General features: G+C 43.3%; 2 protein-coding genes across 5 annotated transcripts in view; one reads left to right on the top strand and one right to left on the bottom strand.

The window, feature by feature from the left end:
• The first annotated feature begins 2,918 nt into the window (after positions 1–2,918).
• On the top strand, positions 2,919–9,702 carry RTP3 (receptor transporter protein 3). Of its 3 annotated transcripts, none has more exons than XM_088798203.1 (3): positions 2,919–3,806; positions 4,763–5,486; positions 8,004–9,702. In XM_088798203.1, exons 2-3 carry the CDS (start codon positions 5,332–5,334, stop codon positions 8,971–8,973), a joined length of 1,125 nt encoding a protein of 374 aa, XP_088654329.1. In that variant the 5' UTR covers positions 2,919–3,806; positions 4,763–5,331; the 3' UTR covers positions 8,974–9,702. The 3 variants fall into 3 exon arrangements, with proteins under 3 accessions (XP_088654329.1, XP_088654328.1, XP_074168597.2); XM_074312496.2 differs by lacking the exon at positions 2,919–3,806 and adding an exon at positions 7,216–7,298 and having other exon boundaries at positions 5,366–5,486; XM_088798202.1 differs by lacking the exon at positions 2,919–3,806 and having other exon boundaries at positions 4,385–5,486.
• A 2,521-nt stretch (positions 9,703–12,223) lies between these two features.
• LRRC2 (leucine rich repeat containing 2) overlaps positions 12,224–26,670 on the bottom strand; it is a 28,259-nt gene continuing 13,812 nt past the window's right edge. For both annotated transcript variants that reach the window (XM_019724034.3, XM_019724035.3), the window contains exons 4-9: positions 25,543–25,699; positions 23,884–24,020; positions 22,256–22,401; positions 20,700–20,855; positions 16,432–16,568; positions 12,224–14,108 (exon numbers count right to left, since the gene is read on the bottom strand). In XM_019724034.3, coding sequence (XP_019579593.3) covers positions 14,059–14,108; positions 16,432–16,568; positions 20,700–20,855; positions 22,256–22,401; positions 23,884–24,020; positions 25,543–25,699 — 783 coding nt within the window. In that variant the 3' untranslated portion in view covers positions 12,224–14,058. The remainder of the gene's footprint in view (positions 14,109–16,431; positions 16,569–20,699; positions 20,856–22,255; positions 22,402–23,883; positions 24,021–25,542; positions 25,700–26,670) is intronic.

Below are 26,670 nucleotides of genomic sequence, written 5' to 3'. Positions count from 1 at the left end.
AAAGGAGGATGAATGACTATATCAGGAATTAAACTGGAATGACTTTCCAGGAGCCAATAACAGGGGAAGTGGGGGATGTCCGTGGTGAAACCCTGGGCCATTCCCACTTCTCCATAATTTTCACTCCCTCTGCAGTGTTTTATTCTTTCTTCGATCAGCCAAGAATATGGTTAAATCCTCTTTCTTTAACCCTGTTTAATTGTTCTCATTTTCATTTTAAAAATGTACTGTGAAAAAAATGTTTCTTTTCATTGTTTTGTGGAATAGTCATATATTCAGCTTGTTTGTTCTACTTGAAGACAACGTCAAGAAATTTACAGGAGCTGGAGATGCTCAATTTCGGGCAAGAGTGGGATTCACCTCGAGGAGATGTTTTAATCTTTGGCTTCGCTCACTTAAATCTGTAACCAGTGAGACCGTGGGTGATGCTGTGAAGGGCTCAGTCAGCCCAGGGCCACTTCACTGCAGGTCAGCTCATCCCTGCTTTCTCCTTTTCCCTTTGCCAGGGTGCCTGGAGTATATTTTGTGGGGTAAAAGCACAAAAACCCTAAAACTTGGGAATAATTTGAAATATTATTTGTTGCTGTTATGCAGCTTTTGGATCTAAGTGCATCAACACACACTTCAAATGGAGGGAACTTGACCCTTCTCACATGTCTGACTTGGTCTCCGAATACGGGACCTTCGCTCTGAAGGCAGAGCAAAGACCTGGGGCTGCAGCAGAGGAGGGAGTGCACTGCACACCTTTCTGCACGCCCCCCCTGCCCACCGGCTCACCCTCACTGCAAGTCCTCTGCCCAGCTGACCCCCACTGCGCCATGCATTCTCAGACTTGTAGTGTCCTGCCCACCTGGTCTGCCTATAGCCCTGAGTGGTCTGACAGCCAGGGGCATGAAGTCCCCCAACTAAAATAATCAGATTTGGCAGAAGAAAACAAACACCAAGACACCCAGGTAAATTTGAATGTCAGATGAGCAGCCAATCAATTTCTTGTGTAAGATAGTAATTTTTCATGTAAAATACAATACTAAAAATATTATTTGTTATCTGAAATTCAAATTAAACTAAAGTTCAAGTTCAAACAAAACCCTTAACCACTTCCTTTATTGGATTCTCACACTTGGAACTATATTGCACCTATCCTAATCACCCCTGGGCCACTAGGCAAGCCCACTCCAGCCATAGCTCAGTGGGAAGACAACAGAGAGCCTGGGCAGACAGGCCGGAAAGCAGCGATCATAGTGTGAAATCCGACTTCATCACTCCCCTACCCAGAGCTCTTCAGTGGTTCCCATCACACTTGAAATAAAATCCTACAAGGCCCTGCAGCCCTCGGCTGCTTCTCCAACCTCATCTACTCCGTCCCCCTCTTTTGATTCTAGCCGTATTGGTTTCCCTGCTCCTCCTCAAACACGCCAGGCCTGCTTCTATCTCAGAGCATTTGCACTGGCTGTTCCCTCTGATCTGAATGTGCACCACCCTCCACCCCTTCATATATTATACTTGACCCATTCCTTCACTTCAGGCCGTTCTTGGTTCAAATGTCATCTCACCTGGCAGCCTTCTCTAATGCTGCTGACACAAGAAGGAAAGTGTTGTCTTGTTCAGTCTCAGCTGGGGAACGTGTGCATCAGGGGATTCACATTTTTCACCACGCTGTGCATGTCCCAAACTTTCAGCGATGGCCTCTTCCCAGCAGCAGGCCTGGGATCCAGCCCGGTGTTCAGAGTGACGGTGAGTGTCCAGCAGAGCCCTGACCCTGTCCAAGGAGAATGGACTCTGGGTTGGAAAATGAGTGTGGAGGGACGTGCCACAACCATTCCCCAGGAGAAAGGGAGTGACAGAACCCTGCGGTGCCATTGCCACGTAAGAGACAGTGAAGCAATCTCGTGTTTATGCTTATAAATATCCATTTCCAGAGTGGATGGGTCTCTGTAAGAGTTCAAGGTATTCCAAACAAGATCCTGGAAATTGTTTTTGTCAAGCTTGAGAGACTAGCACTGGCTTACGAGCCTTTCTCTGCACTAGGCATGCAGAGCATCCCTCCACAGAAGAGGGACCATTTCATCCTCAAAAAGCCTGATGTGACTTGTGCACTGTCCCACAGCTTGTCAGAGCCCCAGACCAAAGAGCCCCTGACTTCCAGCCCCGATTCTCTCCCCTTCACCCTCATTCCCTTTAGAAATCTCTTAATCTGCCCTGAAGTTGACAGTGGGTGGGAGGAGCTGAGAGAAAGAGGTAGAAAGAAATAGACTAAGAGGGCTCCCCAGGGGAGAACAAGTGGCTCAGTTGGTTACAGCGCAGGCTCTGGGCAACAGGGCTGCTGGTTCGATTCCCACATGGGCCAGCGAGCTGCGCCCTCCACAACTAGAATGAAGTCAATGAGCTGCCGCTGAACTCCCAGTGGCCAGATGGCTCAGTTGGTTGGAGCGCGTCCTCTCAACCACAAGGTTGCCATTCGACTCCCACAAGGGATGGTGGGCTGTGCCCCCTGCAACTAGCAATGGCGACTGGACCTGGAGCTGAGCTGCGCCCTCCACAACTAAGACTGAAAGGACAACAACTTGACTTGGATGTTGCTGATGAGAGTCTTAGGGAAAACACACCACTGTTCTCCAATAAAAGGCTCCCCAAATCTAGTTAATTCATGATCTGAGCAAAGTAAAGTTGAGAAACAAAATTGGAGGAGGGAGGGCAGACTTCCAGTTAGGGTCCCCCTCCCCCATGCAGGAGCTAAACTTGGAAGCAACAACAAGGGCAGGAAGGAGGTGACTTGGTGAGGTTGCGCGATGCTGCTCCTGCCAAGCCCTCCCTTCCTCTGACTCCTTTTCTTTCCCTCCCTCTCTGTCTTTCCTCTCTCCTATTCACTCTGCCCCCTCCCACTTCCTCCCAGAGCCCTCTGCCCCTCCCTGTGGCCCACTGCTCAGCTGCCAGCATCTGACCCAGCTGGTGGACGTGACCAGGCAAATCTAGGACTGACCCTCCCCAAGAACAGCTTCTGCCACAGCCTTGCGGGGGGAGCGGACACCTCTGGCTCTGGTTCTGTCCCCGTCCTGTGTGATTGCTGACCAGGATCTCCTGGGTTTCCCTTCCCCTTAACCTTCCCGGGTAGCCTCCACGATAACCACTTGGGGGAGTTTTGTGGAAATGCTGACACATCGGGACCAATTCAATGAGACCTTCTGGGGCTGGGACAAGTAGTGTCCCTGTGATCCCTGAGGACAGCTGCTGGGACGGATATGAGCACTGGGCTCGCTTCAGTCCTGCCCAGCTATGTGCATTTCCCTAGGCCTTGGCATGCCCTGTCACCACCCCAGAAAGCCAGAATTCTCTGGAGAATCAGGTAAATGATGTTACTCATGATAGTTAGAGGGAAGACAGTTTGCCTACATTAATTTAAATGTGACAAACTTTCCCGCATTCTTAAACATTTGTGTTCAAATAGTTATATCCTTTAGGAACACAGAGTTTTTCAATTAGAATATTCTTATCAGAGGAAGAGGCCAAAGGTTCCCTTTACATTATGCAGCAAGGCCCAACTGTTTGGGTATTTTTCAGAATCTCCTTGCCCAATTACTTCCAAGGGTGGTTTTAATTCAACAGAACAGGCTATGACATTTTCCCACAAGATTTCTTTCACAGCAGACCAGAAAATAAGACAGATCCTTTGTTTCAAATTCTCTGGTCACCACTTCCTCTGAACTGGCTCTAATATTGATGCAGGAACTGGAGGGGGAGGTTTCTTTCTCCAGCAGGAGTTAGGAGGCGGTGCAGGGCAGTGGAGTGGACAACGGAGCAACTCGCAGGTGAGCGGCAACCACGTGAGGGAGGGAGGGAGCAGAGGTGCTCTGAGTGAGGCGGACGTGAGGACAGGCACAGGGCTGGAAGGGCAGGGATGTTAAGAAGATGGTAGGGAGCGAGGGCTGTGGTTTAGGGTGTAGTTATGAATATGGGCTTGGAGGAGGATGAGCTGGGCAGGGCTGAGGCTGATGGAAAGGGTGTCCTGTGAGGGGTCCCAAAGCCATGCTAAACAACACTGGGGGACAGAGGTGGCTACAGCCACACTGGAGGGACCAGGAGGCCAGGACAGAGGCTACTGGGTGGCCTGAATAAAGATAAGGCTGTCTATACTATTCGGCGGTAAGAAAAGATGATATAGGAACATTTGTGACAGCATGGATGAATCTTGAGAGTATAATGCTAAGCAAAATAAGTCAGACAGAAAAAGCAGAGAACCATGTGATTTCACTGATATGTGGTATATAAACCAAAAACAACAAAAGAACAAGACAAACAAATGAGAAACAAAAACTCATAGACACAGACAATAGTTTAGTGGTTACTAGAGGGTAAGGGGGGTGGGGGGTGGGAGATGAGGGTAAGGGGGTCAAATATATGGTGATGGAAGGAGAACTGACTCTGGGTGGTGAACACACAATGGGATTTATAGATGATGTAATACAGAATTGTACACCTGAAATCTATGCAATTTTACAAACAATTGTCACCCAATAAATTAAAAAAATAAAATAAAAGATAAGGCTGTCTGGCTGGAGGCCTCGCTGAGGTGGGGCTTTCCTCCTGGGAGGGAGTCATCAATACAGGTCAGTGTCTGGCTGTCCGTGGATTTGGGGCCCTGGGGCACAGACACCCAGAGTCTTGCCCAATCCTGTCTCCTTCCTCCTTCTTGAGCCTCTCCTTGAGGAAGTGGGGGACGGTGAAGCACCTTGGGACATAGCCAGTGGTCTCTCACCCACACAAGGACCTTGTAGCCTCACCTCCTGGGCGCAGGGACTGCACCAGCTTCCGTCACCTTGGACAGCTCAGTGTGAATACCGCCCTACAGAGACTGGGTGCGAGAGGGAAGGAAAGAGCGTCTCTCCTCCCTGAGCGTGAACACAGCAGCTCAATGGATAAGGATTTTCAAATGTTAGAACTAGAAAGAGCAACCATAGCCCCTCTCCACCGTTTACAGGAGCATCTGAGATAAAAAGGTGTGTCCAGGCTAAGGGGAGGGGACAGCAGAGCCAGACTGAGATCCACTCCTCCTGAAGGGGTCTGAGGCTCTCCTCGAGTAATATTTTGATAAATAACACTATACATTCCATATCTTTTGAAATTCCCTGTGGAGCCTGGTGCTGTCCTCTGACCGTGGAGCCAGACTCAACTGACCTTTGTCCTTGGGCAAACATCTGGTCCACATGCCCAGTCCAGGTATAGAGGTGAGCAGGTGTGAGCCTGAGTTCTCTAAAGTGGGAGACCTCATGACCTGCTGGAGACCAGTCAGAGCCCAGGAGACCCCGAAGCAGCAAGCCCACCACAGCAGTAACAATGCGTCACGACATGAAGATGTGGCAGCAAGTGTTTCAGGAATTAATTCAGGAGGTGAAACCATGGCACACATGGACCCTGAAACTAGACGAAAGCCTCATTCCCAACACCCTGCAGCCAGGATGGACACAATACCAGCAGTGGGTCTTTGCCAGGTGAGTGGGGAATGAAACGGGGTGTATTCCAGAAAATTCCTCATTACTGTGTATACTTGTCACTTTTCTTGTTCCATTCCATGTTTGTAAACTGAAGATTAGAGGAAGTAAGGTGCCCATCACCCAAGAACTTTTAGCTTCGTTAAAGATTGTTTTCCTTAATACAATGAAGCCCCAAACAATAGCAGGACTGGGCACCGGTGTGGGCTAACACTTAGATACAGAGAAATCAGGGTGTGGGGGGTAAAGGTGAAGAGCAGTGAGGCAAAGAGAAGGGGGGGAATGACAGCACAGGCGACCTGCCTTGGGGTCCAGGAGGGAAGGGCCTTGTGACTTGAGGAGACCCCCTCAGGGATGGGGCAGTGGACAAGGGGAGCTGAGCCACACACAGCCATCTTAGCCTTCTCCACTCTGAGCTAATGGAATCTTTTAAAAATAGAACCCTTAGAAGCCATCCAAAGTCTCACCTTCTCTTTTCCAGGTGGGAAAGCAGAGCACCAGGGGTGGGGTGTTGCCCACCTGCACAGAGGTTTGGGGGCCTGGAACTCTATCCCGGGATGGGGGCAGGGGCTTGTTGTCTGCCCACGGCCCCCTCTCTGGGAGAGGGTCTGGGAAGAAGAAACAGAGCTCTCCTCGCCTTGCAACCTCTGCTTTTCCCAGGACAGGAGTTGGCACCAGGGGTGTCTGAGCAAAGTCTCAGCTCCTTTTTTTTTTTTCTTTTTTTTTTTTTTGAGAACTTTGAACTCTGAGCTGGCACATGAACAGAGCGGCACGATCCAGTGTGGGGGCAGAGGACTGCAGCTCAGAAGAACAGGCCCCTTTACACCTCTGACTCTCTGAATGACCCCCAGCAAGGTCATCTCACTCACGGTGGTCAGAGCTCCTTGGCATCTTCCCTTTATTTCATCCTCACGTTCACCCTGTGAGGTGGAGGGCTAGGATCAAGATACGGGAGGGAAACCTTGACTGACTCTTTCCTTGCTCCCTCTGACTCAAAATCCCAGACTCCCGGTGCCTCTGCATCAAGCAAAGCCAGGCTAGGCTTGGATGCTGCAACAAATAAACCATGAAATACCAGTGACTTAACCTCATACACGGCCCCAAGGTTACCCAGGCACAGGAGGAGAGAGCTGGAGGATCTTCCAAAGGCTTCTGGGCCAGGTCTGGAATTGGCGTATATCACTTGGACCCACATCCCATCAGCCAACTGGTCACATCACCCCGACCTAACTGCACAGGGGCTGGGAAATGGGAGGGCGGGCATGGATAATTTGGTGAGCACTAACTGTCCCCGCCATACTGCAGCCCTCTGCATTCCCATAATTCCTACCCTGGGTGCTGCCAGGTGCCTCTCTGCCTTCTTCTCTCTCTCCATCTGTCCTGACATGCATTTGTCCAATTCTCTTAGCTCAAAAAATTGCCCTCCTCCCTGCTGAGATGAAGTGTCACTCTCCTGTATTCTGTCTGAGGCAAGGGCATGAGGAATAAGGAGTTATTCGGGCTACTCTGAGCAATAAATTGGGTTGGATGGGGGGGCAAAAATGGAGATCTGGGCACTGATCTCCCTGTAATACTGGCGGATTGGGGTCGGGTCCTGGGCAACTGAGCGCAAAGCAATGCTTTTCCCTAGGACACTGGAGCTTTTAGAGTCCCTCCCTGACCTGGGGGCCTATGACTTACTGTCTTAGTCTTTTGGGGCTATTATAAAAAAGTTTTTTTAAACTCACAGACTGGACAGCACATAAGCAACAGAAATTTATCGCTCACAGTTCTGGAGGCTGGAAGTCCAAGATCAGGGTGCCAGCTAGTCAGGTGAGGGCCCTCTTCTGGGTCACAGACATCTCATTGTGTCCTCACGCGGCAGAAGGAGCTAGGGAGCTCTGTGGGATCTCTTTTATAAGGACACTTATCCTCTTCATGAGGGCTCGACCGTCATGACCGAATCACCTCCCAAAGGCCCCACTTTCTAACACCGTCACCTTGGGTGTTAGGATTTCAACACATTAATTTTAGGGGGACACAAGCATTCAGACTGTAGCACCAACACCCACCTGTATCCATTTGTGGATTTCGGTTCACGGTTCTTGGGGGCTGATTTAATGGCTAGCACTGCACTTGTAGCCTTTGACCCCCTTCACTCTGCATTTGAGGAAGCCTTGGTTTGGAGTCAGGAAACCGGAGCGCTCATACTGCCTCTTACGCCACTGAGTCTCTGGGCATGACAAGTTCCCAGTATGTGCTCGTCTCCAAAATGGTCACGCTGGACTTAACGGTGCCCAAGACCCCTTTCAGCTCTGACAGCTTGTGACCTGCTGTCTTCCTGACAGACACCTGTGAGTCACAGAGCCTGTGGGTGTCACAATGGAGGCAGGAACGAGGGCTTGGTCATTTCTTCCCCCACTAATCCGTGACCTCAGTCATGTCCCTATGCTGTCGGTAGCTCCTTCTTCCCTCCATTACAGCCCACACTTTGGCCATATTGAGCCAAGCGGAGGGGCTTGCTTTTTGTCTCCACAGGTTCCAGTGCTCCTGGTGCTCGCGCAGTTGGGCCTCTGCCCAAGTTCAGGTCCTTTTCCACATGCACTGGAGTAAGAAGGAATCCAAGGGCCAGGTAAAGATGAGAATCTTTGCCCAGAGATGTCAGAAGTGCTCCAATCCTCCATTTGAGATTCCTGAGTTCACGGAAGAGAATATCTCAAGGATCCTGAACAACCTGGTGTTCCGAATTCTGAAGAAATGCTATAAAGAAGGATTTCAATCAATGAAGGAGATTCGTACAGTCAAGGACAACTATGTCGAAGGGCCACATGACATTCACAACTGTGAGGCATGTCTGCAGGGCTTTTGTGCTCAGAGTGGGTTAGGTCTGACCACACAGCCCCCAGTGTCCTTAACGCTTCCCGTAATAAGCTTACCTACTACCGTCAGGACCCCCATCCATAAGCCTTCTCCCACAAAGAGTAGCACCACAGCAGGGGCAGTGACAGGGGGCACCAGCATGAAGGACAGAGAGGTATCACCCAACCCCTGGTTTTCTAAGCCCACACAGGCTGCGAGTCTGAGAGCAAACACCAATTACCACGTGGAAACTAGAATCCAGGTCCCCCGCTCAAGTGAGAATTTCTATTCTCACACAGCCCAGAATCCCACGCGCAGCTTACCTACTACCGTCAGGACCCCCATGCATAAGCCTTCTCCCACAAAGAGTAGCACCACAGCAGGTGCAGTGACAGGGGGAGCCAGCGTGAAGAAAAGAGAGGTATCACCCAACCCCTGGTTTCCTAAGCCCACACAGGCTGCGAGTCTGAGAGCAAACACCAATTACCACGTGGAAACTAGAATCCAGGTCCCCCCCTCAAGTGAGAATTTCTATTCTCACACAGCCGGGAATCCCAAGCGAAGAAATGTAGGTATTTGCTGCTGTTTAATCATTCTAATCTTAATCATTGTCATGGTGGTGGTGATTGTTGTAAAAACCAATGTATGAATCTCAAAAACATGATGCTAAATTGAAAGAGTCACACACACAAAGTCATATATTGTATGATCCCGTTGATGTGAAATATTCACATCATAAGTAAATCCAGAGACAGGAAGTAGATTGGTGGCTACCGGGGACTGGGGAAAAGAGAAAATGGGAGGAACTACTTAACCTGCACAGGGTTTTGGGGGGCTTGTGGGGGTAACAAAAATGTTTTGGAACAAGGTAGAGGTGGTAGTTGCAGAACACTGGGAATGTACTAGATGCTATTGAATTGTTCATTTTTAAATGGTTAATCTAACGTGCATTTTAATGGTTAATGTGAATTTTTTTCAATTAAAAAAAAAAGACTGCTGTAATTTTGTTAATTCTCTAGAGAACTGATACCGAAGCATTTATGGCTCACAGAACCGTATCAGGAAATCTCATGAAACCTGGGGGCTCTCTCACCAGAAAATTTTGCACAGACCTTCTAATGTCAGTTTGTGGAGGCATTTGCAGTCAAAAGTACTAGGCTGAAAAACTGGGTTCTAAAGCACTGGCCTCCACATTGTGGGGATACACACAGCTGAGGGGTGAGGCAGGACCATCCACTAAGGTCGGCGAGATATCCTTAAAGCTCCATTTAATTTTTCTTTATACTTTAGTATTTCTTGTTGCCTGTTTTATAATGCATGCGAATGTTAGTAGAATAGTGATATGCTGTATAAAGAAATAAACATATACCCATTTGGAGTGTCTGCTCTGTTTTTCATTGACTTAGTTGCACAGTTAAAAACACTGGGGTGTGGGGTGGGGGGCTGCTCTGAGGACCAAGTGTGGAAGCCTGTGCATGGATTCTTACCAGAATTCTGAAACCCAGTAGCTTTTTTAAAAGGTGTTTGTTCTGATTCATGAGAATAATTTTAAGACTCATTCCCACATCTTTTTTATTTTAGCCTCAGTTTATGTGGCTAAAATTAAAACAATAGTCGCTTACTGCAAATACTTCTTTTCCCCGCCCTCTCCCCAAGGATTCCAACTGTTTCCACTGTCACAGGGTTGGCCCAGCCCCTGCCTGAACCCCAGCCACTCCCTCTGGAGCACTCTCTAGAACTTTCCATTCTTCAGAACTGAAACTCTATACCCACTAAACAACTTCCCTTTTCTCCCTACCCCCAGGCCCTGCTAACCACCATTCTTCTTTCTGTTTCTACAAATTTGACTACTTTAGACACCTCATGTACTTGAAGTATACAGTATTTGCCTTCTTGTAACTGGCATACTTCCCTTAGCAATAATATCCTCAAGGTTCATCAAGGTTGCAGCATGTGACAGAATTTTCTTCCTTTCTAAGGCTAAATAACAGTCCATTGTGTGTGTGTATATAGACCATACTCTGCTTACCCACTCATCCATCGACATACACTCGGGTTGCTTCCAACTCTTGGCTTGTGAGTAGGGCTGCTATGAACATGGTGTGCAAATATCTCTTTGAGACTCTGCTTTCTTTCTTTCTCTTTCTTTCTTTTTCTTTCTTTCTTTCTTCCTTCCTTCCTTCCTTCCTTCCTTCCTTCCTTCCTTCCTTCCTTCCTTCCTTCCTTCCTTTCTTTCTTTCTTTCTTTCTTTCTTTTTATTGGGGAAGAGAAACAGGAGTTTATTGGGGAACAGTGTGTACTTCCAGGCCTTTTTTTCCAAGTCAAGTTGTTGTCCTTTCAATCTTAGTTGTGGAGGGTGCCATTCCAGCTTCAAGTTGTTGTCCTTTCAGTCTTAGTTGTGGAGGGCGCAGCTCAGCTCCAGGTCCAGTTGCCGTTGCTAGTTGCAGGGGGCGGAGCCCACCATCCCTTGCGGGAGTCGAGGAATCGAACTGGCAACCTTGTGGTTGAGAGGACACACTCCAACCAACTGAGCCATCTGGGAGCTCAGCAGCAGCTCAGCGGCAGCTCAGCTCAAGGTGCCGTGTTCAATCTTAGTTGCAGGGGGCGCTGCCCACCATCCCTTGCGGGACTTGAGGAGTTGAACCGGCAACCTTGTGGTTGAGAGCCCACTGGCCCATGTGGGAATCAAACCAGCAGCCTTCAGAGTTAGGAGCACGGAGCTCCAACCACCTGAGCCACCGGGCCAGCCTGAGTCTCTGCTTTCTCTTGAATATATACTCAGAAGTGGAATTGAGGAAGCATACAGCATTTGTATCTTTCATTTTTTGAGAACGCACCACAGTTTTCCACAGAAGTTGCACCATTTTACAATCCCACCAACAGTGCACAAGGGTTCCAATTCTCCACATACTTGCCAACACTTATTTCCTGCTTTATTTTAATATATGTAATAGCCATACCAATGGCTATGAGGTGATATCTGATTGTGTCTTTGATTTGCATTTCTAGAAAAAATTTTATGGTGCAAATTTACACTTTCAAGGCAATATCAGAAATAATAACTGTACATCTCAGCACAGAGATAACCACTGGGAACAAAACAGAAATGCATGGGTAAATTCTTCACAGTCTTGCTATTCATTTTCAAACATCTGAGCACAGTCTGCATGTCTGTATTAGGCAAACTCCAGGAACTTCAAATGTGATAGTGGGACAAGACAGATACAAGCACACGCTTAAGAAGCATGCAAGTCAAATAAGCATATTCCAGGAGCCCATAAATACCTGGACGCTGAGTGACCAGAGAGGTGGGGAAGACATGTTGGGTCGTTAATATAAAAGTTCTTAATGAAAGGCACATTGTAAAATTTTAAAGATGGGATCAGCCTTAGAAATTGTCTTCTCCAACTCTATTTTTTATAGGTGAGGAAATGAGGCTCATCCAAGGTGAAGTGGTTTTTTTCAAATCTCTATTTCCACTAAGATGCATATTCTACTTTAGAATCTTTCTGTATTTTTATTTATATAAATAAGTTAAATAGTATATCTACAAGCATCATATTCAATAATATATTTGGGGTATTATGTAACATTAAATAGTTATATATCAATGCAGTGCTTTTTTATTTATTTATACTGGGGGTGGCAAAAAAATGTATACAAGTGGACACTTTGTTCAACATTGCTCAAGCAGCAGTTCGCCGTAATCAGAAGTGTCTGGACGCTGATGATAACACTTTGAGCACCTCTTGTAATTGCAGAAGTCAAACGTGACTTGTATTCAATTCATCTTTTGATATCAGTATATGTACTGAGTATTTCAATTTTAATAGTTTTTTTCCTTTCTTAAAATGTGTATACATTTTTTGGCACCCTCTGTATGTGACACCGAGACAAGGTTTTTGCACAAAGTCTTGTTTTATTGAAACAAAATTTGCATAAGTTATGGACAGTCACTATGTATGAGAGTCCCCATTTCCCCCCTTTTCAGATACATTTTCCATTTGACTATAGTCAAATATAGCACAACCTTGGCATGAAATAAAATTCCAAAATCATTCAAGTAGTACAACTAATAGATATGAATCATATTTTTAAAGAGTGAAAAGAAAAATACAATTGTTTGAAGTTCAATTAAAGTGATTTCTCCCTTTCCTACTCTTTTCATCTCTTCACCTACCTCACAGAGTTTGTCTTTAAGTTGAACCAATCCTCTACTGTGGTTTTTGAATGCTCTGCCTGTTTTACATATGCATATATTGAGGATAAAACATTTGGAATTATGATTAGGCCCATGAAGATAAAATATTAGAGTCAGTAGTAGTTCCTCTGGGGACAGACGGGTTCTTCAGATAAGAGTAAATAAAAGTCACCCTTCGTTTTTAGCCCAGATTAATTTCCAAAAAACCCAACTAGCTGGACCCATGCTGTCCAATATGGTAGCCATCTGTGGCTATTTAAATTTAAATTTAATTTAAAATTTTGTTTTTCAGTCACACCAGTCATTGTTCAAGTGCTCAACACGCTCACGTGTCTGGTGGTCACTACATTGGACACACGGATGTAAAACGTTGCCATCACTGTAGAAAGTTCTTAGACATCACTGGGCTAGACCATATAAGAGTCGATTCATACATAAATATATGTGAATATACGTGTTTTTTTTCCGTTTTAGTCACAAAAGCTACTTGTTTAAGCTTATCTTCAATACACGCACCATTCTGTTTATTTTAGCCCAAGACAGTGGTATAAAAGTCATTATTTGTGCAACTTCTCCAAATCATGTGATGTAAGAGTGCAAAGCCCGCCAGTGAAGCCAATCTTTGCCAATGTAAACACAGTCTCATAGCTCCCTCTGGACCACAGCATCTTGGCCATGGGCAGAGTTCTCCTGTGGTACGTGTGAGGCAGCCTTGCTAGAGACTCGTCACCAATGTGGACTAGTCATCCCTGCTCCACTCTATGGCCCCCTTTGAGGGGGGTCCCTAAGGGCATCGCCTTGGCTCCCCGCTCTCAAGTGGGTCCCAGGACCCCCAAGGTGCCCACTCAGGGTAAGATGACCATCCATGCAGGCCACGCAAAGCTTCCCATGACCAGCCAGACCCACACCTCCTCCACTAGGGCTGCCAGCACACCATCCGGGTGTTCCGTGTCCAATGCACAGGCAGCCATCCCAGCCCGTCTTTCTACCTTCAAGGCCAGCTTATGCCTAAAGTCTCTCCTGAGACTTTAAATTAAATTACAAAATTTAATTTAAGACATATGGAAATAGAAGTTTGTATAAACCCAAGGAAAATTATTCCGAGTCCAAGAAATATTGCATTATAACGCCTTCAAAACTACAAAATAAAATAAACTCTCACCTGAGTAGTCCAATATTAATGCCTTTTTCACAACCCTTTTATCCTTTGATTCCTGAAAATCATGCAATCAACTTCAGAATTTGGTCTAAGTTATAATTTAAAGAAATAATGTGCATTATTTGGAAACAAGTATATGCAAATGAACTTTTCAATATCAATAGAGAAACCCATTTATCAATTCTCCAGTCCACAGAGAGAGGTAGTCATATATTTGAAATTTAAAAATCATTTTTCCTAACAATTATGACCATGGTGTCTAGACTTTGTCCTTAACCACAAGCTACTATGCCTCGATGACGTGACCTACAACGCGAACGAAGATTGATAGCTCCACATGATAGGGAGATTCTGTAGTCTTCTGGTGGATGGTATCAAAGCTGAAGGCTAAAAGAGACTTTCGTGGTATAGCTGGGAACAGATTCTGTAAAAAAAAAAAGGAAAAATATACTCAACCATTCTCCATTTCATTATGAAATGTAACTACTTGCTTATATCAGTTCACAAATTATTGCTGCTTCATATTTTGTATGGAGATAAGTGTATTTATCACCATTAAGTCAACCATCACAAATGTAGTCATACTTAAGAAATATGTAGATATAAAAAAGAATGAGATAGAATTATTAACGCTCGTTCTTTTGCAACCTTTCCAACCAACGCACACACTTGCATCAGGATCCTGGAAACTGTATGACCCTAAAATAATAAACATGGTATCCCTAGACAGGGTATATGTTGGCCAAGGGTATAGATGGCCAAGAACTTGAGACTGTGGGTACAAGGTGAAAGGGAATATGGTTTATAAGAGAAGTTTGCGCTATTCCTAAACCAAGCATGACCCTAGTGAGTAGACCTGTTCTCAATCTTGCTTTTCCCACTGCTTACTTCTCTCTCTCTCTCTCTCTCTCTCTCTCTCTCTCTCTCTCCAGCCAAATTTTGTCAGAGGGTGGTCTATACCAATGGTTTTCAGGCCCAAGGCATCCATATCATCTGGGAACTTGTTAGAAATGCACATTCTCAGGACTTCTCCCAGACCTGATGAGTCAATCAAAAACTCTGAGGGCGGGGCCTAAAGGTGTCCTATGTTCACTAACATTTGAGCACCAGTGAGGGGTTTCACTTCCTCCTCATTCTTGAGTCACACAAGGTTGGAGGTCCATGTGGACTCTCTAAATCTTTTTTTTTCCTTATAGCCATGGGCTCTGCAACTGACTCGGACATGAGTCGGATAGGGAAGGAGAGAAAAGAGGGAAGACACCATGATGAAGAAAAGAAAACGAACTTAAAAAAATTCAAAGCGCATGCCCAACCATATATAGGTTGAACTATTTTTAAAAATTGCCATTTTTGTGGGTCAACGTCAGCTGTATATTGGCAACGTGTCATATGGTTCAACCTCATATGAATATATCAAGGACAGAATTACTATAATTATTTAGAAATAAGTAAATGAATTCAAAATCTATCATCACTAAAGTTAAATTTTAAAAGCAAATTATTTTATTACTAGCCACAATAGAGCCAAAGTTTAATACCTATTTTCTCTAATTCTTTCCTATATTTTTTATAACAGCACTAACATATAATTATGAATAAATTAATAAAATACAACAATGTTTTTCACATGAGGAAAATTATACAACCCAAAGACAGATTGTGACAAATAAATGGTTCTGTTATTTCCGTTTTATGTTTAACATAAATTTCTAAATTATTTCATAATATTTCAGCATTTAAGATTAGGGATTATTAGATTAGTGGTAACTGTGTAGAAATTTTCTTATTTTAGTTGAAAACAAATGTAATTTGACTAACAAATGGTATTTTTCATTAATGTCATGAAACCTCTTAATATCTCAATGTGATGAATTGTCTTCTGACATCTACTAACGGGGAGGATGAATGCACATCTTCTGAGGGTGATTGAGGGAACCTGCTCTCAGATGGTTTTCAAAGTCATGGGGACCAGGGCAACCTTCTCCCTAAATCCTCATACATGACATCTTTCTGTCAGGTACACACCTTGTTTACCAAAAGAGAGAACTGAAAACATTAAGGGATAACTCTCAGGCATCTACACCCAGAAAGGGGGTGGTGATTAGAAGAACAAAAACTGATTTATGGCTTTTTCCTGCTTATGCATTCTTGTGACAGGAGGAAGGGGCTCTAACCGATCTGGAACACTCCGGAAATAGCCACTGGGAAAAACACTTCCTGCTTCCCCTGAGGTCCTGTGACTGCCCAATTTCGATATTATCACCATCTTGTGGAAAATCAAAACCTAATGGATCTCTTTACTAATCTGCCATCATCTTGTGTTTTTCCTTTTGTGATTTTGATATAGATGCACCCTGATTAATATAAGAGATGACGTTTTTAAAGTTTAATTTAAATGTATTTTGAAATGGAATCTTATTTTCCTATTAACGTGGATACTCTTTTCTCAATATCATTTAGTTAAAAACTCATGTACAATTAATAATGCAACCCTCACATCTTACGTGCATGTTTCTCTGTCAAATACTTGTTGGTGTATCAAGCATTCAAGTGCTTGGAAATTGGATATTTTAAGGAAAAACGTTTGGGTTTTTTTTTCCTTTGTTTGTTTTTTTGGTACATGAAAAAATAATTTACAAAGTAACCTGCCCTTAACCCATTATCTTTTTGTCAATTTGACATATTAATAAATGTGTTGCATGAGTTAATGGAATTCTGTATATTCATTTTAAATATAAGTAACTTACCTCTTTCTTTAAGATCTTCAATATAGGCTTTCATAAATTCTTTATCAAAGTGTTGACGATCTTGTTCACTTTCCGTCATTTCTTCACCATCTTGACACTGGGTATTATCAATAGGATTATCCATAAGATTTACAAATCTATTCAAGAAAATATGGACAATATCACATTTTCAACTGTGCATTTTTAACTGCAAAATTCCCCTCATGGGAAGTCAACCTCTGTGGTTCTAAATCCCAAATTCTTACTTGAAAGTCACAGTTGACCACATAAAATTAGGGTCACCGGTGGAATAATCCATCAGGATTATGGGATCGGTCTTAAAACAGACTGTTCAGAGGGAAATGAGAGCTACCTTGTCACAGACAGAGGGCAGTGGACAGAAAGCCAAAGGGTGGACCACAATGCTTTCTCTCAGTCAGATCTTTAAAACTGTGTGATGTCTTACTATGTTTGATATTATTCCCGATTAGTGACATCAAACTCTAAAATGAGATGGCTTAATTAAAAAGGACTCAACATAAAATCCCCACAAAAGAAGTAGGTATTTAGAAGACCGACTACTGCTACCAAAAAAAGAAGCTAAAGGAGAGAAACTACAATGGCAGTTGGTCTTCTGTCTTCACAATTTTGAAAGATGTTATGATATGAAAGATGACACAATTATTTCCATTTAGAATAGGAAATCCCTCAATTAGTCTTTGGTTGCAATTGTAGGCCCTACCGTCTTCAGTGTCAGCGTCATTCTAATTGGTTTGTAGAAGAGTTAACATATATATACATATATCACACATCCACACATATTTGTCATATTTTAGCATATATATTTCCCAGTTCATTTTCCTTTTAAAGTCTAAATATGGAGAAAGCAGAAAAGTTTTAATTCTTATGTAGACAGATCCATTCAACTTTTCCTTTGCGATCTCTTTCTTTGGATTGACATTGCCCCTCCCTAACCAAAAAAATTTTTTTTTTAAATAGGCCTATATTTTATCATTCTCCAGTTTTTTTTAATCAAAGTAATCATTATACATATTTTAAAATTTGAATAGAGCAATGATACTTTTTGTTTAAATCACTAATCTCTCACCCTATTCTTTGTTACTCTTATATCCCAGAGGCAATCTCCTTCATTGGTCAACCACTATATTAACTTGATCTGTTTGAAATATCTTTTACTATAGGACAAATACTTTGATGCTGTTTAACCAAGTTGGGCTCGTCTTTCCCTTCTCTTCATTTCCCCAACCCTCCCACCTCCCAATTTTTTGTGATCTATACATTTACTTTTTCAACATTTTATTATGGAAATTTTCAAATATTCAGAGAAGTTGAAAAAATTTTTACAGTGAATTCCCCTGTACCCACCACCTGGGTTCCACATTTAACATGGTACTGCACCTGCTTCATCATATACCCACCCGTCTCTCCACCCCTCTATCCACCCATCAAGCCATCTTATTTTCTGATGTATTTCAAAGCACATCACAGACATCGTGTATTTTTATGTTGTTAATGTCAGCATCATCTGCATTCTGATCCATAACCATATTGAACTTTCCTACCTTGCCTGAAGTTTGATTCTAACATTGAAAATCAATACACAACGTTTACATATTTGTGATAATTATCTGGCAAGGCTTGGTGAGGCCTTCATATTTGAGAAGGGGCAACAAAACGTTGGCTGGCCACCTGTACATGCAGCCAGTGTTTGCCCTGGGGCCAGCCTCACTGTGAGTGACCACTCGGCAGGCAGCTAGCCAGTTCCCCAGGGCCACCCTGAAGGAAACCTGAGGGTTTGGGTCAGAAGGCTGGACTGCTGGTGCTCAGTGTTCTGCCCAGTGTAATCAAGGAAGAGATTGGAAGGTGGGGGATCACCTGTTTGTATGAAAATTTCCTTTTTTCCTTCTGTTTTCAGCACCGTGGCTCAGGCTACATCTCCCTGTGCCTGGAACTTCTGACCACCAAGTTTCTCCAGAGTTCTCCAAGACTCACCGGCTTAGTTTGGTTTTTTTTCCTCTCAGCATCAGCCTATTTCGTCCTAATTTCATTGGTCATCACTGTTCCATCTGTTATAGTAGGTTGCTGCAAAGGTAATTACGATTTTTGCAATTTTTTAACCTTTTAAACCACAATTACTTTTGCACCAACCTAATATATCTCCCATAAATCTGTTGAGGTTTCTCATTCTGTGAAGGCCTTCCTCTGCTTTCTCCATCTTTGTGGGTTTAGATTGTTTTTTATTTTTTTTCCTCATTTTAATGGGGACTCAAGAAGTACGGGTGTTAAATACGTGGTCAATCCATCACCATTAACACGGCATTTCTTATTCTTTTTATAGTTTCCTTTTCATATTTAATCTGTATCTTTACTTAGCTACCTCTCTATATGCTAGATATACCATATATATAGTTATATGCTAGAAAGCTTTCTTATGCTATAAAGTGAAGAACAGGCTTTATCTTTCTAGCCAATTTTCTTAGTGCTATATTACGTCATTGACACCTTCCCCCACTGGTTTATGAAAATACCTATATCACGTGTTAGTGTCAATTTCAGGGCTACCTAATAATTTAGCTACAAACCATCGCCTGGTACCACATCATTTTGATTATTGCACCTTCCAACCACACTGTAACTCTTGGTAAGGCAAATTCTGTCACATAACTCTTGTTTTTCACACTTATCATTGCTGTTCTTAGCTTTTGGCCTTTCAGATATACTTTCAAATCAGTTTTTCAAGTTCCAAAAAAGAAATTCCACTGGAGTCATAACTGGAATCATATTATACTTAAGTATAATTTTTAGAAGAAACCATATCTTGACAGTCTTTACATCCAGGAAAGACACAGTACGTCTTTCCAAATATTCAAGACCTTTGATATTCTTTTGGAACACTTCTTAGTTCCCTTCGTATAACAGAACTATTTTTTCTAGGGTTTTTTCGAGATAGTCTGCATTTTGGGTTATTACTATTACTGCCATCATTTCTTCCATTATTTTTCTATAGGTTATTTTTAAGAAATCAGTAACCTATTGAATTTTTAATGCAAACTTATATCTAGTTTTTTTTACTGAACAGTTATTAACTCAAAAACTGTCTATCTGACTCTCTTAGATCTCCACGTCCTATAGTTACATTGTTTGAAATGAATTTCGTTCCCTGCACACAGGTCAGTTTTACCGTGACCAGAGGTCCCCCTCCTGCCCTTGGATGTGAGACTGCTATGCCTGCTCCAGTTGCCCAAATGTGTAAGGGATTCTAGGGGTGGATCCTGCTACCCCTTTCTTATCCAGACAGCATTTCTAAGCCAGCTAAGGACAGTGAAGGCCTATTCCAGTGGAAGGAGTGGGGTGGGGCAGGGGGCAGATGTTATACCCTTGTTAATCTGGTGCTGATACAGGAATGAATTTAGTCTGTCTTTGCAAGTTAACTCTTTATTTCTGCTTGCTATACATCTTACTGTGAGGACCAGAGGTAGGAAAGATATATGCTGGTAGTGAGCATTTGCCTCTGAGAGAACTGGGAGTCCCAGGGAAATATTCCCTTGAGTGGTGGTTTAAACAAGTAAATGGTGTTCAAGGCAGATGGGTCTGTGGACACAGTGAGGATGTGGTTCTCACTGGAGGGGCCTCATGTGAAGGTTCTCGGGGAGGCTTCAAACTCCTGGGGATGGGCCAAAATGGTCTCAGGATAGAGGTGATAGGAGAACCCCAAAGACCCAAATTCTGGCAGGACTCACTAACCGAGGGCTAAGGGGATGCACCCTGGAGTCAGCTTCAGGGGAAGGTGGAGCTGGGGCTTCTCAAGTCCATTTCCAAGGTAAGAAAGAGGGTTCAATATCTCACCCCAGATTGGAATCTGTTTGTATCACATTTGCATGGATGGTTTTCCTTGTTTGGGGTGGTCTGCAGGTTCCTTTAAGGAAACCAAAGAAGAATGAGGCAACTGTGGAGGATTCAATAGCCACTGACCCATCCAGGCCAGCGGCAATGTGAGTGCTGAGTGACAGACCCAAAGCCCTGGGCATGTGCCCCGCTGAACCTTCAACCAGCACGTAGCATTTGTCCAGAAATCCTATAAGCTCTACCTCCCATGTCATTGGCCAAAAACTTCAAAATCCTGCAAAAAGACATCAGAATTCCTGTGAGCTGGGAACAGGTGCCCAGAGTATGAGAACCACCTGATCTGGTTCCTGAGACGGGCGCCCAGACTCTAGACGCTCCTCACTCCTTACCTGTGTCTCTACCAGGACCTCTGGTCTACTCACTTTAAAGGGGTAGATGAGTCACAAAGGGCAGTCGGGAGCTCCACCAAATGGTCCCCGCTAACCACCAACAAGGTGAGCTTCTTGAGATTAAGCAACTCATAAGGGAGATAGGTCAGCTTGTTCTTATACAAGAGAAAGGTCTGCAGTTCTTCTAGCCTAAGAAGATGGAAAAAGGATCAGAACACAAGGAATTAGTAGTTAGCTTCAGAGCCAAGAAAACCAGAGTGAATTACAAATAAATTCTAGGAAATTCCTACTTAGTTTATTTTTTATATGTGTCCCTTATGAGAATAAACTAACTTTAAAATTTAAATAAAGACACGCCAGGTGACACAATTCCTTTCTAAGTTTTTACTGACATTATTGCCAATTGAAGACACAGATATAGCAGCAGCATAAGCAACTTGCACAATATACAATAGGCCGTGACCGTGCTGGGCCATAAAAAAAAAAACACAATATATCCCTCCAAACATCTGCCTCATTCCAAGGGTGAACAGGACATGGGAAAGAAATACTAGAGGTGGAGTGAAAATAAACAAAGTTCGGCAACATATTGCCTTTTGCATGTCTTGAAAGCACAGTTATTATTCTCTCATCATAGTTTCTAACTTTCAAATAGGAAAGAAATTGCAGAGGGAAAAGGAAATGAGCAACCTATGCTCCAAATACGTTTTATTTTATTTTCTATTTTATTCTAACCCAGTGACTCCTCCCTCTAGTTTTTTCTTTCATTCATTTGCAAAATCTTGACTGATCCCACAAGTATCTCACAAAGCTCCCCTTGTGTTTCAGACTGAAACAATTCCATTTAGCCTCACAAACCTAAAAAGCATCAATACATATCACATGTAGCAGGAGTAGAAAAAGGTCACAGGAGGTGGCCTTCGGGACTAAGCCAATTTGGGCTTCTGTATCATGACAGCTTACTTATGCTACTTTATAAAGAAGATTATGGATTCCAGGAGGCCAGAGATTTTGTTTTATTCACCACTTCAAACCCAGCGCACTCTCCAGACCTGCCATACAGGAGCCTAATAAGGGTGGAAATGAATGAATGGACCTTACATGATTCAGTGTAATAATTATTTTTTAAACATGAAACAGCTACATGGATATAATTTGAAAGCTTACTAAGCCTATCGATTTCGTTTGAAAGATTATGTATACTGAATCAATGAAACTAGTAAAAATTATCCTTACTGATATTCTAAACATAGAGTGATCTGTTTCTAGTCCACATATAATAATTTTACTTTTCTACTTCTGTGGAGTAAAGGAAAGTTAATGATGCCATTCATTGGGGATTGAAGTAAAGTTTGCCAAGTCAATGAAGAGGGGCTCAAATGCACACATACATCCATGTATATGTATGATGTAGACTGGAAACTGTCTTATTATACAACGAACCAAATTCATTTCCTGGAAACAATGAGCTCTGGAACATTCATTGATTTCAATGAACATCCGTGTATTGTGCATATTTAAAATGCCAGCAGTGTTTAAGACATTAGTAACTAATCCATATACCTCACCTTCAGAATGCAAGTAGCTACCTGTCTATATCTTGTGGCAGGTCATTCAGGCTATTGTTGCTGATATCCAACCACTGCAAATTAGACATCCTCAGGACGCAGATCGGGACACTGGAAAATTTGTTGGCTGAGATATCTACAAATATAACTTGCTTCAAATTACTTAACTAGAAAGGAACAACAAAATATTCTAATTATTTTTGTAAGGGTGGGAATTAAGTTCGACTAATAATTTTTAGATTGATGTTTCTTCCCAAAGGCATTTTTCTATGAATATTTGCAACACAGATGGAAGGGTATGTATTTTGGACCCTGTGCAACATGCTGGGGGTGCTGTGATAAAGAGCATACGGTGTCTGCCCTTGAAGAGTTGGTGCTTTCATAGGTAAGCAATACAATTTTATGTAGTAAATGGGCAAGACAACATTCTTAGGGGGTGATGGAAATATCCTAAAATGGAATTGGTGAAATGTACATTTATAATGGGTGAATTTCATGGTATGTAAATTATATCTCAGTGAAGGGGGTGTGGGAGTACAAGAAAAGGCAGAGAGACCAGCCCAGAAGGCTGTTGTCCCTGTCCAGATGACAGACAACATGGGCTCGGACGAGGGAGTTGGTGGAAAGGCGTTGGGCAGTGGTCAGATAACTGAACATGTCCTGGAGGGGCCCGCCCAGCAGGAGTGACTTACAGCGTGGATATGGCTTGTGGGAGCAAGAGAGGTCAAGGACGACTTGGCTTGCTTCCAGCCTGAACATCTGAGAGAAGATCGAACCATTTTCTAAACTGGGGAGGACTGGGGATTGACACTTGTGCAGGGAGTCACGACCCCTAGAGATGCCACTTCACCAGGACCACTGTCTGGCATTTCTTGGGGTGAGATGGATGCTGACAGTAGAAGTAGCCACTCCCTCCCACCCAGAAGTTTTAAGGAAAGGCAATTAACACCCCTTCTAGGATTATCGTCAGTGGCCAGGGCCTTGTCAGTACCTCCCTCCCCAGCAATATTATTTTTAGCCCGTTCATTACCAGCAGGATTGTGAGATTCTTATCTCTCTTCAGTACAAGATGCGTGTTGAGTTTTATTTGGCAATAAAAACTGTTCATTTTCATCTGCTCCATTTTATCAGAAAATGATTTCAAATCATTTCTCCAGTGAATACAGACCAAAAGAAATTATGAGTATTTTTTTAATTAATGGATTTCTTAATTCCTTTCTGTAGGACTACTTTAGTAATCTACAAGTTTTGTTGAATATAGAAAACCTTTTAAAATTTTACCCCCTTTATTTATTCCTAACTGTTTCCAATTTATTCTATCTTGTGGATAAATAAATCAGGACCTGCATTACAGCCAACAGGCATCATACATTAAATAGGAATTAAATTAAAAGATCTTATGTGAAAACAGGATATTTTGCCTAGTTTTCCTTCAATGGAATCTCTGAACTTAAATTCAGGTCCTGGTCTAGTGTAAGAACATTTTAAAGACTTTATAATAGCTGATATTGCGTGATTGAAATGTCAGGAGAATGTGAAATAACAAAGATGGATTTCATCTTTTAAAATTTCTTCCCTATATTATAGACCGTTCCATGTCACAAGCCAAATAAAAGTAAATCATAGTGCAAAAATGTTTACTCTCTTACTTCAAAGGGGAGTTCAGTTAATTCTAGATTTCCAGAACAATCCAGTTTCTCTAGATTTTCACAGTCTCCCAGTTCTGGAGGAATGCTCTTCAGATGGTTGAAACTCACATTGAGTTCTTTCAGGTTCGTCAAACGGCCTGTCATCAGAAAACAAAGAAAGAAATTAACATCCACAGTGTAGGTCCTATAAGGTCTTTTAAGAACAAAAAAAATAAAACGAAGATGTAGAACATTTGTATAAATGATGACGGGGAAGGCACCAAACACAATTGTGTATTTGTTTTTAAGCACTTTTTATGAAATGTCTGCTCATCATTTATTCTAAGTATTTTGGTCCTGGATCAGAGCATTTTTTGCTTACTCTTTACCTATTTAACCCTTCTTGAAACTATAGGTGAGGTACGTGCAGTGGATTTGTTCTCCACAAAGCTTGTGTCAGGCCCCAGCACAACCGAGTACAAACCCCTTTGCAATTAGATGATGAACGAAATAACAGGCAATGGCTTTGAAGAGCAAATATAACTAATATTCCAAAAATCATGTCATGAATGTTCTAAGGCATTGAACATGTTAGCGTTCTTAGCCAAATTTTTTAAATTAGGAAACCAAAATTACTGGTTACTTCTGCAGAGTAGGCAGTCAAAATATCTTGCCATTTTATAAATGAGAAAGGGAAACATACGAAGACAGTGTATTGGAGGCAGGGCCATTTCTGAGTTCATTTTGTTGGCCTCGCTGATTGTTAGAAGATAATGCTAATGCTGTTGAAGTCAGTGGCCCTCTAACATACCCACCTGGTACACACTGCGAGCCTTACAGTCACGTACTGCAGTCAAAGCAGCAGGATGGATAAAGGGACTAATATAAAATAAAGACTGTTTCTCTTTGGGGGAAGCCTGGAGAGCACATGACCACACCAATGACGTCCACAGCCACGTGGAAATGCCTGGAGAAGGCTGTAACCCAGAAAAGGGTCCTCACCCAACCCACTGGCATCCTGATCTTGAACTTCTAGCCTCCAGTACAGTGAGCAATAAATTTCTTTCATTTTATAGCAAGCAGTAAGCAAGTCTGCTCTTCGTCAGGGGTGACGTCACCTCACCCCAGCCTGGGAATAAAGGTTGTCAGGGCCTTGCAGACTTGGCACATCCAGCAAGATATGTTAGAGTGTCAGACGCCCAACAAGCCACCTTCTGCCTCACACTGTCCTGGCTTTTGGTGAATTTTCACATGAGTGTGGCATACCACTAGTTCTGGGCATGCGCTGTAAGAATGGGGTTCTGTGCAGCCCCCAGACCTTCACCCCTCACACCCCAAAAGAAAGAGAAGCAGTAATGATCACTGCGGTCTTCAACAATGAAATGATTGAGAATTATAAAGTGTTGATCAAAACGACATAATAAGCTAAACTTATCAAGGGACTAATGTATGGGAACAATATGTTGTATTTTATGTTTACAATAAACATGTCATTGCAGAGTTTGTAATCCTACAGCTCGGGGACACTGTGGACAAGCAGCTCTAGGAACACAGGAAACAGCCCTGTCCGGCAACTTCCTGGGACAGGAGGAAGAAGGAAGCAGTTCTCACAGCATCCCCTGCCCACCCGCTGCCTGCGTACCAGGACAGAGGCCTGAAGGCTCCTGCTAAGCAACATACCAATTTCAGCTGGAAGATGGGAGATTTGGTTTTTTGGCACATCCAGAATTCTCATCGCTTGGAACAGCTCAATGTACGTAGGAATGATTTGAATCAGGGTATTGCTTATGTGCCATTCTTTCAGGTGCGTCTGCTTCTTCAACGAATCTGGGAGCTCCTAAAACGGGTGAATTACAGCAGTCAGCACTAGGTCCTCAAAACGATGGAGATGAGTGGCAGTGTGCACCGAGCCAAGGAAAACCGTGCATTTATTTTAAAAACCAGAAGTGAGAGAGCACGCGTGAGGGCGTCAGACGTAACTGCCAGCTCTCCAGCCATTTCAAAGAGACAGTAGTTGTCATTAATCTCACAATCGCAGATAAGCCCAATTTCAAAACTGCTGCAAAGTCATAACATCCCTGAAATCAAACGCCTGGTGAACACAGACAACCAGGCTCATCCCCACAGCCATGACGTAACTTGTTTACTTACAACGTACCAATTTAACATCTTCTAAAAATAAAATCTGTCCATGCATTAGAGTTTTAAATGTGTGCTGCATTTCCCTTCCTCTCTAGCTGCATTTAAAAATATTTGATAAATGGATGTTTGCTGGGCCAAATTTCTAAATGTTTTTCTGAGTCTAGAAGAGGGAAAGAGCACCAGAAAGACAGCGAGCATTCCAGGCCAGGTGCACCATCTCCCTGGGCCTTCGCGTCTGAAGTGACAGAGAGGAACTCGGTCTCCAAGGCCTCCCCTCGTTCAGGTGTTCTGGATAAAATTGTAACAGTGTTGACCTGAGAGGGGCTATCTGTCCGGTGGAAGAAATTCGGTTCACCAAGTGTTTACCCAGCCCCTGCGCAAGCGAGCTGTGCTCAGCACTGAAGGGATGGAACAAGGATGAACATGGCACATCTGTTTCCTGACCTCATGCCGCTGACCACAGTGCACCATCAGCAAAGTGTGGCAGGTGCGCAGAGGGGAGGTGGCCATCAGCAAGTCCACAGTGGCCCTTTTTCTTCACTCTCGGCACTTGTAATGTGCTTTGTTACGGGATACGTGGGTTAAGCTTTTTACTTACAAAAGTATTTTCACCCACAATGTGCGATGTGATTCCACGTTAGTCCCATAAGACAGGCAGAATGGACA

The sequence above is a fragment of the Rhinolophus sinicus genome, chromosome 5, assembly GCF_057876585.1.
Source record: "Rhinolophus sinicus isolate RSI-liver-muscle chromosome 5, RSI-T2T, whole genome shotgun sequence".
Classification (NCBI taxonomy): domain Eukaryota; kingdom Metazoa; phylum Chordata; class Mammalia; order Chiroptera; family Rhinolophidae; genus Rhinolophus; species Rhinolophus sinicus.
This window is presented reverse-complemented; position numbering and strand designations above follow the sequence as displayed.